At 33.7% G+C, this 15,765-nt stretch overlaps 1 protein-coding gene across 1 annotated transcript in view; it reads left to right on the top strand.

Moving 5' to 3' along the window:
* RNF130 (ring finger protein 130) overlaps nt 1–14,685 on the top strand; it is a 38,365-nt gene extending 23,680 nt beyond the window's left edge. The window contains exons 4-9 of the mRNA XM_034402640.3: nt 1,027–1,098; nt 3,101–3,183; nt 4,951–5,047; nt 5,973–6,177; nt 12,629–12,722; nt 14,502–14,685. Of these exons, the coding sequence (XP_034258531.1) occupies nt 1,027–1,098; nt 3,101–3,183; nt 4,951–5,047; nt 5,973–6,177; nt 12,629–12,722; nt 14,502–14,517 (567 nt within the window). The 3' untranslated portion in view covers nt 14,518–14,685. The remainder of the gene's footprint in view (nt 1–1,026; nt 1,099–3,100; nt 3,184–4,950; nt 5,048–5,972; nt 6,178–12,628; nt 12,723–14,501) is intronic.
* The last annotated feature ends 1,080 nt before the right edge of the window (nt 14,686–15,765 follow it).

Here is a 15,765-nt window from a genome sequence, read left to right as displayed (position 1 = left end):
CTCTTTGCCATTTGAAAAATGTAGCATGTAAGCACTTGGAATGCAGTGATCCCATATAGACAGCATTCTGCATTTGAGATATCCATATCAAATAGCTATTCTGTAGGTTAAAAACTTAAGACCTTTTCTTTCTCCAGTATTTTATGAAGGTTGAAGAAACTTAATGAAAATTTTATGTGGTTTAAAAAGCTTGTCTTATTAAACTTTCATGAAGAAATAGCAACAGCTAAAGAACAGTTGAAAATGTTTAGCTGTTTTAAAGGAGAAAACAGTTGTTACTGCTCTGGTTGCATGTAGCTGATGCACACAAACACAATGCATGTAATGGTCACACAAAATAATTCCTTCAGCTGAGGTTCACAGATTTAAAAATACTACTTATATGGAATACATGTAAACCATAACTAACTAGGACCAGATTGACATGGCATAAAAAAAAATCCCAGTAATAAGCTAGATACAACAGTGCAAATACTAAAATTTAAATATTAGTAAAACTGGGATAAAAGGGTTTAATTTTTTTTAAGGGAAAGATTTTAGAGAAAGATTTGACAGGTTGAAAAGTTCTTCACAGAAAGATTAGACCTAAATGAAGCAAGGAACTGTTTATATCACAAGCTAAATAACAACAAATGCTCATTCTCCTCCCAACTTTTTCAACTTTTTTGTTTCAAGTATATTACATGATTCTTCATTATCTATAGTAGTAGACTAACTGGACTTTCCCTTGGACTAGTATTTAAATAGCATATTGGGGACTATGTTGCAGACCGCAGTCTACATTTCTTATAATTTGGATTACATAAAATAGGAGATTCATGTTTTTGGTTAAACAGATTTTAATTACCAAAATATCCTTGTGCATATACTATTCCCAGATCCCCCAGATTGTGTCTCTGCATGTGGATGGATAGGTAGAATAAGTGAAATATTGTAAAGTACCATCTAGACTAAGCATCAAAGCAAATGTAAGAAGTGCAATTTTTGTAATACTTAATCACTCTGTTGTTTCTCTTTTTTTCAAAGCGTCGTCTTGGAGATGCTGCCAAAAAAGCTGTTGGTAAACTAACAGCAAGAACTGTAAAGAAAGGTGATAAGGTATCACTCTGTTACTTTATTAGAAAATCTGTCATTAGCCTTTGGCTATGTCTTTTTCTTTCCAATTTATTTACCTCACTACAGTGATTGGTCCGTTTTTTGTTTTCAGTAATTATTCACAGGGCTATTGTCAGTACATCTCCTCTATGTATATGTATATTTATGTATATAAATATACATATGTATATTTTTCCTAGCCTATTGCCTTAGTTGCGTCCTTTACAGCCAGAAAGATTATTTTTAGTTTTCATAACCCCATTTGCTCTTGCTGATTTGTGGGAGCAAAGTTGTATAGTGATTAAGGCATTAGCCTGGCATTTGAGAGAGTCAGGTTCAAGTTTATCCTCAGCCATGGAAGTTCACCAAGTGCCTTGTATAACCCCTTGCATTCCTGAAGGAAAGGGGGCACAAAAATCATACATGATTAAACTAATTTTGAAATAATTTTTATGTAATTGATATTGACTTACTGTTTTATACTTTATTAACATTCATTATTTTTATTTACTGATTGCCTTTTATAATGCCTCAATGCTTTATGTATCATGTACAAGATTGCCAAGAGATTATCAGGAAATATACCAATCAGGTTTTGATCCAATGCGATTTTTCTGGAAAAATAAATAAAAAAGGCTTCTCTGTGTATGCAAATCAGTTCTAGATTTTGTTGTTGAATTGTCACAAACTTTATTGTCCTATAGCCCCTTTATAAAGAGAAAATTTAATAGCAAAAATGTGCTAATGCATGTTTTAGAATTCTCTTAACAGAGAGGTAAATCCACGATAAAAAGACATCAAGATTATAATGCAGCAGCAGATATGCTTATTGTTGGTAGATAGAATGTATCTGCCATTCATCAGTATTAACAACCAAGATTCAGAGTATGAAATCGTTGTTGTCTATTTGCAACACTGAGATTGCTAATTTTATAGTATTTAATATAATATAAGAACAAAGGAGCTTTGTTCTTATATTAAGTGGAAAAAGTATACACATTATGTATGCCACAATTGAAGATTATAAACTAAAATAAAGGTTCTAAAATCATAAAATGATCATGGTTTAGAAACATGATTGCCAGATTGATGTGGGCAGTACATAGCTGTTAGTTTGTCAAAGAAAGAGTTTCCCATTTAACATATAAACCAAGCAGTTTGTTTATATGTTAAATGGGAAACCCTTTCTTGAGTCCTAATATTTGTACAGTCCTACTGATAAATTTTGCAACTCAGAAAAGACATTTAAGGTTATACAGAATTGGGCAACAGGAAGATATTTATTTGAACAACCCAGCTTTTAAGGACATGTGTTCCTTTTTACCACTGCAGTAGTTGCATCACTGGAACTTTCATAAGGGGTCTGCAACTAATGTTTCAGTTTTGTGTGAGAAATACTTCCTTTTAATATTAAGATGACAGTTAATTCAGGTTGCATTAAATAAATTCATCATTGTATGATTTATTTTTATGATCTCTGCATGTTGTATTCTGGCTCTCAGGATGGAAAAACTGAAGTAGGCAGGACTCAGCAATTTCAGGCAAAACAAAACTGATATGTAAACCTGAAATGTGTAGTTGCTGATGCTCAGGTTTCAAAAAGGAGGAAGAAAAAGGTCTCAGATTTAAACCTTGAGGCTGATTTATGCATACAGAGCTTGATGCTATGTTCTCCCTTAAACAGATTTTCTGCATGTGTAAGACTTTTTTCATACTTGCAGTAAAGACTCTAACCTAGCCATGTTAAAGGCTATGAAACTTCTTCTGCTACTGTATGTGAAACTGGGTTTCTAAACACTTTGTAATTATGCCTGGCAAAATCTGACACAGGGATAAAAATGAGAGATTCTAAAATAAGCTCCCTTGAGCTTCTGGAAGAAAGGTGGGATAGAAATCTTGTAAGTAAATAAACATAGGGCTAAAACTATTCTAGCCCTTTGGCTGCTTGCTAAAAGTATTCTGCTGTAGATAGATCTTACTGGAATTTTCACTCTGTTCATTTTAGGAAACAGATCCAGACTTTGATCACTGCGCTGTTTGTATTGAAAGCTATAAGCAAAACGATGTTGTACGCATTCTACCATGCAAGTAAGCCAATAGTGTCTCTTGATGTTTGGTTTATTCTTCAAAATAAATTAATTGCATTTTAAAATTGTTTTGCAACTCCTGTCATTAGAAATCCTGGGCTTAGGGGGCCTTAATTATGATTTTCTTTCTGATGAGCATGACTATTTTCATCAGTGCACTGATGATGTTACCTAGTTTGGGTAATGAAACTTCTGCAAGAAAACAAGCAAACTCAGAGAACACCAAGGATCCCCCCCCCCATTTCAAACCTGAGCTACAAATACTCTCCTTTATTAGTACAGCTCTTTATATATATCCTGTTCAAGTTTGAGGTCATCTTTCATATATCATTCCTTCCATTGTTATTCCAGTCTCAATTTACTGTTAGGCTTGAGCTTTCAACTTTATAGGGACTTGTCAAAACATGCAAAACATTTAGTAAAAGATTTACTATTTTATCCAGATAATAAAATTATTATTATTATCCAGATAATAATAATAATTTGTTTTTTACATTTCTTTTTCATTCTTAGGTAGTTCTTCCTTCTATCTTATATTAATATTAATATTTATTAATATTTAGAGTAGTTATTTTTATGGGGGGGGTTCTACTTTGGTACACCACCCACAGTCCACTAGAGTTAGGCAGCCAATACATTTAAATAAATAATAATAAAATAATAAAGAGTAAAAGGAGCTAATTTTCCCATATAAGTCATGCAAAAATAGTCCTGTGTACCCCAAAAGCTGCAATAGTTTACAATAGCAAATATACTTTACTAATACAGTCTTGCGTTTAGATGGCTGACTTTTAACTGCTAATAGATTAAATGCGAACAGGATATTTTAAATCCGTTTGCACTAGTTTCTTTTCTTGGCCTTTGGCTTTATTTTCGTTAAATTAAAGAATTCTTTCTAATGATATACAGGTTCGTTTCCTGCAAAATGTAAGACCATTTCTTGTGGGTGCCCCAGGCTTTTTTTTTTTTTTAGTTTTTAAATAAGAATCTAAGTAAACGGTCCTTTCTGCAGAATATAGTTTGCAATCCCAAAGGATATATGCAATGTCTTCAACAACTGGTGTGCCATAGATACACAGTTTTTCTTTAAGTGAAACTCCATGGTACCTTCTGATTGGATCACAATTGCCATTGTGAGATGGCATTTAAATGATTAAAATACTGCACTTCAGTGTTGCCAATTGCTTAATAACAATCTTAAAATCATTTCCAAAAATAATGCAAATAGATATCTACAGAATTATTGTAGATAAAGCTCCAGGAAAAAGCATCTTGTACTTTTTCTAAATTTATGTCACGTGGTTCCTCACTGCTAAGTTTGAGTGAGAGAGTAAGAAAGAAAGAAATTGAATGAGGCAATCTAATAATGGGATTATTGCCTAAAGATAAGGCAGAAAAAATATAAGAGCCAAATGAATTTTTATATATTACCATACATACTCTGGGCAGTATAATAGGAGCAACTTGTATATACAGCTGTGAGATATTTTTCATTAATAAGCCTTATACAGCCAGATATTAGCTCATTTCTTTCTTCATGTTTACTTTTTTCTTTCAGGAAAAATAACAATAGAAGCAAAAAATATATTTGAAATATGCAATGCATAAGTTTCAATTATAATGTATATACTAAGGAAATGGTAATATAGTTAAAAGTACAAATGTCAGTTTATTAAAACTCCCAGGCAAATTATTCAGGATGCTAATCAATAATATTAAAACCTCTGCCATATATTGATGGTTTACAATTATTCCCATTTATTTTTAGGCATGTTTTTCATAAAACCTGTGTAGACCCATGGCTAAGTGAGCACTGTACCTGTCCTATGTGTAAACTGAATATTTTGAAGGCCTTGGGAATTGTGGTGAGTTGAAGCTTTACAGAAACAGTTAATACTGTTGAAGTATGCATTCTAAAATACCTCAAATCACAAATTCATCTAACAAGAGACAAGTTCCAAGATGCGTTAGTTGATTGCATGAGACAACCATGCTATCCCAACAGTTCATTTGAAACTAATAACTCAAAAAAACCTTTCATTATTCAGGATTGTTTTTATTAGTTACAGCTTGACATTTTCTGCCAAAACCCTTAGTCATGAAAAAGTCAAAATAAAACTTGATTATCTTGACATAAAGTAACCCATAAGTAATTGCTGTCTTCTGTGACATACCTATTTCACAAAGCAAATTTGTCCTATTAAAAGATATTTTAACTAGATTAATCCATTAAAAAGCAGATTTTAATCCAATTTCCTTACTAAGTTTAAAGATCTATTTATTATTTCTGGGTTTGTTGGTGGTAGAAATCAAGGCAACCTTCATTAATGCACCCATGAAAAATATTTATATTAGGCTGATTAAAAAATATGGGCTGAATTTCTTTCCTTTGTAACTTTATGACATCACCAAATTAAAGCATAACTCCACTTGGAAGATGTCTATCTCTTTTTGGGGAGTGGGAGATTCTGAATAAACTTGAAGGGAATGCAATGCCACCTACTTCATTGGTTATTTTGTTTATATACTACCGGGTTTGTGAGCTATAAAATAGTTTAATTAATAGATTATATAATGAAGAAACACATGCACATAGCTGGGAATAAAACATTGGGGGGAGGTGCTCAATTTGATAATATTTTGAACCAAGTTCTTAATGGATGGGATTTGCTTGGATTTGCTTTGGTGTTGGTATTTATGTTTCAAATGTCATGATGCTATCTCATGAATGTATAATTTTGCTAACAGTATAAAAATGGTATACATTAATATGGCAATACTTATTTTCAGACAAATGTACCATGTGCTGACAATATGGCCTTTGACATGGAAAGACTAACCAGAGGCCAGCTAGGTAACAGGGGATCAGTTCTTGGTGACCTTAACAGTGACAGCTCGCTCACACTTGAGCCCCTACGTACTTCTGGTGTATCACAATTTCCGCAGGATGGAGAGCTGACTCCAAGGACAGGCGAGATCAACATTGCTGTAACTAGTAAGTAAAATTTGCCTTTAATATTAGAATCACTGATCATATATTGCTTTAGACTTGTTTCTCTTCAACATAATACACATAATTTTATAGAGTTTACCAAATTAAGGAAAATACGAAATTTTATTGTGATCAAAGTTACAGTAAATCTGAAGAAGACCAACCTCAAAATGTTGAATTTAAAAATATTTCTGACAAAATATAATAATCAACAATTGTTGCATACTATTAAGGAGGACATATTGCTTAAATCAAGAGAAAGCAGGGTGTCACTTTCAAAATGATGTTGGAGTGAATCATGCCCCACCGTTGGCCTTATTTGCTAGGCCTGATGGAATCTGAAGTTCAATTTTATCTGGCATGTCTTGTTTTGCTACCTTGGGCTTTGAAAGACTAAACAATTTGTGAAGATAACTTTGATGCAAATGGTGGTGCTTTCCAGGCTTTCTGCACCATATCTTTTAATGTTTTAGAGTTAAAAATGGGAGATTAGTGTACTGGAAAATTCAAGTTCAAGCCCCATACTTATTTATAGGTCTAGGATCCACATGAGCACCAGATGATATAAAGTTTATTTGATGAATGCTGAACAACATGGGGTGGGGTGGGGGGGAAGAGAAAGATAAACTGAGGGAAGTGACCTTGGGGAATAATCAAAGCAAACGGAGATAAAGCATATTATTTATTACATAGTTTTACCTCAACTTTCTCTACTGGTAAAAGGTCAAATTGGCTACCAAAATTTTAAAAGTAAAAAGCAGAACATAAAAATTTATGAAAATAAGTTAAAATTAGCATTAAAAGTATAGTTAAATCAATTATATAGAAGTATGGCAGAAGAGGTTCATATTTACAGAATTCCTAAGTGCCAAGAAACTGGTATCCAGGTATCCCAATAGAATGTAGATTGAGAACAATGCAAAAAAAGAAAAATCTTTGCCCCTGTTTTAGAAATTCAAGCCTCTGGCTGCAGGGCTTCTTCAGAAGGACCTGGCCTCGATGTTACTGACCAATAGGTTATTAATAGAAGTCAATATCAGCTTCTTAGAAGGTGCTCAGGAAGCAAATGACCTTTCAGTATATGATCTCTGTATCTTGTACCAATTAGCAATTTAGTTACCACATTTTGTACTAATTGCAACTTTAAGACCATTTTCAAGGGTATGCCTATATACAGTGGATTGCAATAGTCAAGATAAAATGAAGCCAAATGTGATATCTGTCACAGACAGAAAGGGACGCTATTGCATAACAGGCATAATTGAGGGAAAATTCTCCTCACTACAGTTGCCACTTGTAAATTGAGCAACAGTTGAGAATCAAGAATTACTCACATAGCGGATGTATCTGTGAGGATAAAGGTTCGTTCTCCCAGCTTGTGGGTTGGTTTCTGAACATTTCGTTACCAGCTAACTAACATCTTCAGTGGAGTTTAGGGGATGTCAGTGTCAGTGTTCTGTTTATAAGGACTTCAGGTGTGGGTGTGTCAAGTGAGGTGTTGTGACAGTCTTGTGATGGGTCAGCTATGAGTCATCAGTGTGTCTTGTCACAAGACCCTCACTTGATACAGCCACACCTGAAGCCCTTATAAACAGAATATTGACACTGACATACCCTAAACTCTGCTGAAGATGTTATCTAGTCTGGTAACAAAACATTCGGAAACCAACCCACAAGCTCAGAGAACAAACCTTTACCCTCATCCTACACACAAGCTACAGATATTCGCCACTATTGCAGAGGTATCTGTGTCAGCAGTATGATAACACTATGATCTGAATTTGTCAGCAGTAATATTTCATCAGTTAACAGTAACGTGTTTTAGACCCAGTTCCCCATTCTCAATATGAATTTTTATTGCTGTTTAGATTCATCCAATAAAGACTCGAAAGTTTTTGAACTTCTCAATATCAGTTTAGTTTCAAAAAGAACTGAAAATATTTCACCACTGGTCTTGACATAGCAATAATAGATCTAAGATCTGGCCCAGAAAAATATTAAACTTTAGCTCTCAGGAGGCTGCAGCACCGTTATTCTCATGATCTTACATTATGCTCACCCCATTATAGATGATAATGATTTCAAAGTATATGATACCAGAAGATAGTACTTCTCTAGGAGATAACTTACAGCCATGCTGATTAAAAATGATTTAGCATTTGATGGGAATTGAGAATATGGATATAACCAACAAGAAGAAAGTTTGGGGTACAATTAGAAAGATGAACAAACACCCCCAAAAGATGGAACAACATCATAGCATAACAGCCAAATGAATTGACACACCACCACTTGCCCCTAAATGGCAACTCTCCAAATAGAATACAGAAAAATGGCAAGAATTATGAATCAAATGAGCATTTTAAGTGATAGAAGTAGCAAATTCCACGAACTTTTCTGGCCTTAATTATCTGCAAATTGAGCAAATATCTTAGATTGGGCATCATAAAATAGTTGCCAGAATGTTTCAGAAGCATCTGAAACAAATATGCAAGACATGGAGACATCAGTGTTGCAACATTGTTGAAACTGGGCAAAGGCTCTTCAGGTCCAAAGAGCTTTTAGCCAATCTCACTCCTATGCCAAATCATGCATACAGTTTTTGATCTCTTGGCAGCATATCTTGCCTGTTAATCATCACATGTTACTTTGAAAGTTGTACAGTTTGACAGAGCATTTTGAACTAATATAAAACATCCAAAAATGTAGTCATAACTGCCATTTTAGTATAGAGCTTGGAGGCAAATACAACCAACCATCCATAAATTTAGTAGAATGGCTGATCAGAAGAAAAGGTGCTGGCACCATTCCTCTTTAATGTTGAAGTGAATGATCAATTAATACATTCAAATAGAAAAAGATTTATCTTTGATGATTGTGTAGCTTTAACAATGTAACAAGGTTTATTTAAAGGCAGTGATACAAGTAATTAGAAAAACTGACTACCTGTTATGCTGGCAGTCCAATTAGTCAATGCCTTGAGCTCCATTATTCCCAAACTCCCAGTGGCGCTGATAAAGAAGGCACTGACCTCCTTTATCCATTTCTTTTTGATGATCTGAGGTCATTCTTTACTAGGTTTAGATAGTGATTCAATCATTCTACTTAAGATTTAATTTCTGATCTGTATTTTGATTCTGCAAATGGAAAAGAGTGACCTAAGCTTTACCTGTGTTTTAATTTAACTGCCAGGTAGTCAGTTTTTCTAATATTTGTATCATTATCTTTAATCTAAATAAACCTCCTTGTTACACTGTTAAAGCTAGACAATCATTAGATGCCCTGTCTTGGCTTTGTCAGTTCAGTGTTGATTATACACTGAAAAGCCACTTATTCAACAAAATGTGATTAGTTATTGAACAACAGGTGCTAAATTATTACAAACTCTTTGAAGCCCTTTAAATCCAATACATTTTATGTTTTTTTTTTAATTTGATTTATATGCCGCCCTTCTCCAGAGACTCAGGGCAGCTTACAATGCGTTAAGCAATAGCCTTCATACTTTTGTATATTTATACAAAGTCAGCTTATTGCCCCCACAAACTGGGTCCTCATTTTACCTACCTTAGAAGGATGGAAGGCTGAGTCAACCTTGAGCCTGGTGAGATTCGAACTTACAGTAATTGCAGACAGCTGGTGTTAATTACAATGCTTTTAGTCTGCTGAGCCACCAGGCCCAATGTTACTGCAATAAGCCCAGCAGATGTTAGAATGGAGAAAATGGCAGCAAAGGAATGAGTCATTTGAAAGTCCTAATTGCCTACATATTCAAATTAATAGATCGAGTGTGTGTACTCTACTAAATCATTGACCAGTGACTGGGACAAGAGGCATATTGTCAAAATCTACTTCGGATTTTGTTAGGGGAAAACAGTTGTACACTTTTGGACCATACTGTGGCCAACTCACAAGCCCTGAAATAATCACATCCGGTGGAAAGTATGACTTGGGGAATTGAATAAGATGGGGGAACATATCATTCCTACAAAAAGGCATTTATTGTATACCGTAACTTGAGATCAGTCACATTTTGGACTATTTAAATATCTGAAAGGGATAAGGATTGAATATTCCATGTGATCTGTTGACATCCTTGAGATCTATAAGGAAAAATAAACAACAGAATTGACAAAATATTATCTATAGGCCAGGGGTTAAATGTTCCTGGTTCGGACCGGATCGCCCAATCTGGTAGCGATGGCAGCGGGTGGTTCGGAGAACTGGTAGCAAAAATCCCTGTGCCCCCCATGCCCAGCTGAGCCACACAATCATCAGAGGCTTTTTTTTACTTTTAAAAGCATTTTTTCTACAACTTTTTCCGCCGAAAAAATGCTTTTAAAAGTTTTTTAAAAAGCCTCTGCTGATTGCGCGGTTCAGCTGGGATCGTCAGAGCCTTTTCAAAGCATTTTTTAAACCACCTCTTCCGCTGAAGAGGTTGCAGAAAAAATGCTTTAAAGGCCTCTCTGACGATCCCAGCTGAGTTGCCTAATTGTCAGATAGGCTTTTAAAAAAATATCTGACGATCAGACAACTCAGCTGGGATCGTCAGAGAGGCTTTTTAAAAAATGCTTTGAAAAGGCTCTGACGATCCCAGCTGTGTTGTCTGATCAGCAGAGGCTTTTCAAGGCATTTTTTTGCATTTGCAGAAAAAATGCTTTGAAAAGTTAAAAAAAAAAAGTTGGCCACGCCCACCCAGTCACATTACACCACCACCACCAAGCCACGCCCACAGAACCGGTAGTAACAAATTTTACATTTCACCCTTGCTATAGGCTCTGAGTTCTTTCTTTGAATTTGTACTAACTTGATGTGAGCTGATGTTTTCAAAGCATTGCTAGTTTGCTTTTTGCAAAAAAGTGTTTTGCATGGTAGGGTGATTTCATACTCAGGACCCATTTATCCCCTGTACATAATTTTTTCTCTAAGTTACTTTTTTATGCTCAACAGGTTAATAAATTAATGATAATAGAAGTAATATTTTGCCATCTGAAAAATTGATGCTTTTTCCCCCTAAGCCTTTTCCTTTATGGCAACTATTTAGTAAGATCATCCATTCTGAAAGTTCAAAATATTTTATGAGCCTTATGAGCTTAGCAGTAACACATGGTTTCTGTTTCATTTTACCGATTAATAGTGTAGTTTTCAAGGAAAATGTAGTATACATTAAAGATCCTTGTAGTTCTTGCTAGACAACTTTGTGAGTTTTGACATATTTTACACAAGTGTAGAGATCAGTTTTGATTAAAGTCTCCAATTCAGTCTGATTCAAAAAGTCATATCAACCTGGAGACCTGCTCAAATTATATACAAATTTAACAGCTGTAGTATTTTATTAATTGGATGTATTTCACTTGTTGAAACTAAGTAATTTGAGAAGGGAAGTATTGCTTCTACTTATGTTTCCATATTTCCTGCAAAACTGGTTACAAAAATCTTTGTCATAGAAGATTTCTGTAAAAATATGATACAGTATGTGGTGCTGGAAAGCTTTACTTATGGCGTTATAATTTTTGTCTTTTCATTTCATTTTTGCAAAGTCAATATCTAGCTTGAAAGTTCAGACTTATTCTTCCTACAGTTTCAGTTCTATAATCATAGACAGGGCTAAGTTCAGATTGAAGAGTCAAGTTATGTCCATTTTTAAAAATATTTTGCATGTTTATATTATGCTTAGAAAATAATGCACCATTTTCTGATTTTTAAAAAATATATATGTAGAAATGGAATAAATTTGTATTTTAAAATGTAGGTCAAATTTCAGTGGTCAAAAGCAGTTCATCAAAACACATGTTTAAAAGCAACCATAGTAACCTGTTTCAGTATTGTTTGCTCCCCTGGCCAAGCAGACATAGAGATGACAATAATTAAAAACATGAAGCATTTTATTTCTATCTGAAAGCTTTCAGGTTTTGCTTTTTAATGGTCAGCCAACCATGTTACCACCCGGTTAAAAATGTTATACAGATAGTATTTCTTAAAGTTGCATTCATTAGACTAAAATTATGGTTTATTTTGTGCATTATTATTGCTTCTACATGAAATTGCGCCTTTAAAAAGTAAAAAGACAACAGTTACAGGTTCCATATCATGTGTGTATGCTCCTAAATACTTATTTGGAAATTATCAATTTTGTCAATCTTTAATTGCAGTAAAACTTTTGCTTCTGCTTTCTCAACTTTGCATTTGATTTAAGCAAGTCATTTATAACTAATTGTTTGGGTCTGCTAACCAGTCTACAAGTATACTGCCTACTTTTTTCACTTTTCCCCATAACTTTTTGGCTGCCCTTCTCCACCCAGTATCTTCCATTGCTAAACTTCTGCTTTCCTCTGGAGCTTCACTTCCCGGTGCTTCATGACTAGAATGTTTATCTTCTGCTTCTGATCTTTGAGGGCTGTGTTTTCATCGACATATGCCTTCCACGAGTGATTTCCTCCCTTTCCTTTGTCAACAGAAGAATGGTTTATTATTGCCAGCTTTGGCCTCCTAAGTGCCTTGACACTCTGCTACATGATCATCAAAGCCACTGCAAGCTTAAATGCTAATGAGTAAGTAATTGTACAAATTGTTGCATTTATGTGCATGGCAGATTTGCAAAGAAGCATCAAGTAGAAGATGTAGGTAAATTGGCATATTAAGCCAAATAGTATTTTCCTACCATTTAAGCTGGGTATACAAATATGCTTCAGTTTTCGTTCAGAGCAAACTGTTCAGTATTATCCTGTTTAGCATCAAGGATAAGTTGTAAATACAACAGTCTGGGAGAGAGAAAACATATGAGTGCCTCTTTTGCTCCATGGGAAGATAACAGTTTTATTTATCATTATACTAACAAAAGAAATAATCTATCAGAAAATCTATAGAAAATATGAAAAAACAGCAAGGACAACATTTTATTCAGCACTTTTATTCCAATGGGACATACACCAACAGGTATATCTTTCCCCTGATACTGTTCACAATCTACTTACAGAAGTCTAGTTTCCAATTAATCAAAGGCTTGTTCACAGAGCATCTCTGTATTTATAAAATACATGAACAGAGAATGAGAAATGTTTTTTCTCAAGTTTTCCTTTACAAACCATCACTTTTTAAATAGTGAGAACTTTTTCATTAGGTAGTCTTAGAAATAGTCCAGTAAAATTTCTGGTAAGAAATCGGAATCGATTTATCTAGGCCAGTACATTTTTACTTTTAAGTTTCAGCCACTAATTACTAAATTTGGTGATCATGCAATATAATTATTTTGACAAGTACTACTATATCTCTTTGCAAATTACTGAACCAGGTTTACTGGTTTTCTATTATTATTTAAAAACCAACGGTATTTGGCAATGTTATCTTGCAAATTGCCTCTATCATTATAGTTGGATGACCACTAAAATCCTTTAAAAAGGTCTTCTCTGGGTTTTTCAGTCTAAAGTTACTTTAGTAACTTTAAACAGTCTTTTCTGTAGTAGCACCTGCTCTCTAGAATAACTCCTTCCCAATTTATGTGAGGCTGTCTGTCATAGGTTTTACCTTAGCAAATATCATGGATGACTTTCTGTCTACAATTGCGATGAATTCTATTTATAGTAGTTTTATCATTATATTTTTGTTTTTATAATAAACAACTTCAATATTAATTGTATGGCAATAAGTATTAACTTACATTAAATTAGAAATGAATAATGCAACTTCCCATATACCTTTCAGTTTTGCTAAAGAAACAATTGTATCTCTCGTATCATTTTCCTTGATTAAAACATTTCCACTAATACGAATACATCATTTGATCTTACCCAGTTAGAAGTGTATCAGTTTCACATAATACTTCCTTGTAACCAATAAAAAGTTGCAAAATAATATTTAATTTCACCAAGATTTTATGATCTTACAATGACATATTCAAAATAGGGTATAGATGATTTTTATATCGCCATCTTCAATTTCATAGACATAGGAAACTGTATTTTGATATGATGACACAACATAGAAATGGGGGAACCATCTACCCTACGTTCACTCTTCCTAGGATGGTTTGATTAACATAATTCATACTTTGGGGGAAATTACCAATATGTCGAATAAAAAAAGTGATAAATAAAATTCATTTTGTATTATTATCTTCTGAAGCTGCTTTTTATTTCTAATTCCTAATGTCTGTAGGTTTATCTTTACAGAATAGAATAGGTTTGTCTTCCTTCCCATTGACTTGAAAGTACTGTTTGTTGCCTCAGAATACTCTGTACTCTGTATTCTGTAACTCTTTTTGAAATTTTTACAGTTTTCTAACAGTACATTATTATTACTAATATTATATGTTTGTTCTTACTTTCTTACAGAGCTGAATGGTATTGAAGATACAATCTAATCAGCTGCTGCCAGGAAGAAAGCACTTATTTCTATTATCATTTTTTGATAATGTAACAAGAATCTGTTGGTACATTTTGTTTGCATAATTTACTAATGCTAAAGCTTTGTACTAAGAAAAAGATCAATAAATTTTTTGAAAAAATTAGCCCAAAATTGACTTTTGTTTATTATTTAACCACATTGCAGTGAAAGATGTCTGTTTTCTTACCTTGGAAATCTTTTGGGCTGATTCTACTAAAGTGAACCATGCACACATTTTTCTAAGAACATGCTACTAGAAATTACATAATACAGCACTAGCTCTATGTAAATCCATTTAAATGTAAATCCGTTTAAAAACTGTTGCAAACAAAAAACATATATAACATATATAACTCCTCTACCATAGAAAACGGGGGGGGGGGGGCTGGTGGTCTAGTACAAATGTGCCCTTAAATACTATATTACTAAACTCCAAAATGACATCTTTTCAAAATTTTGTAGCCACCCATTTCAACAAGCTATTTATCTTTAGTTGCCTCTTATGTGCTTTCTTACAGTGGTCTCATTTAGTGCTATTTGGTCTTTATGCTTTGATATATACCATATAATTGTTCCTTCTCTGAAATTTCTATATATTGAATGCTTCTCTAAATAGCTTATATTGAATCTTTCTAGCATTTGGACTCTCCAAATATAGTGTGAAATCTAATTTCATAAGAGAACCTCTCCAGTTATTGTCTTTTAACTAATGTTGGAAGTCTGTATCCAAGATACTAAATTTCTGAAATGTAGACAGTTCTCGGTCATTCAGCACAGGAACAAGTACCAGTAGTTGCTTCTTCAGACCTTCAATTGATTCACCAGTGTAGCATCCTCATTAATGTACAGTTGTAGAGCACTGATCTCCAGCCAAAATCCAAGATCAGTGACCAATGAACTAGGCAGACACCAAGGCATGAATTGGAAGATTCATAATAATTTATGCAATTCTTCAAATATAGCACTTTATTTCATTTATTGAAACATTACTGTGCATTTTTCTTTTTAAAAAACTAATTAATAATAGGATTTAATTATTTTCCAAGAAAGATTAGATGAGACATTAAGATACTTCTTCAACTTCGAAAAGCAGCCAAAGCATATGTTAAAAAATATTATCAGTTGTCAAAAAGCATTCAGGTAAGGGAAACCTTTATAATTAACAATAAAGTGTCTTGAAATTTAACTAATACAAATATTTCAAATAGTCCT

Source organism: Pantherophis guttatus, chromosome 2, assembly GCF_059756535.1.
Source record: "Pantherophis guttatus breed Tessera chromosome 2, ASM5975653v1, whole genome shotgun sequence".
Taxonomy (NCBI): domain Eukaryota; kingdom Metazoa; phylum Chordata; class Lepidosauria; order Squamata; family Colubridae; genus Pantherophis; species Pantherophis guttatus.
The sequence above is the reverse complement of the archived record's forward strand: the minus strand, read 5'-3'. Positions and strand labels throughout refer to the sequence as shown.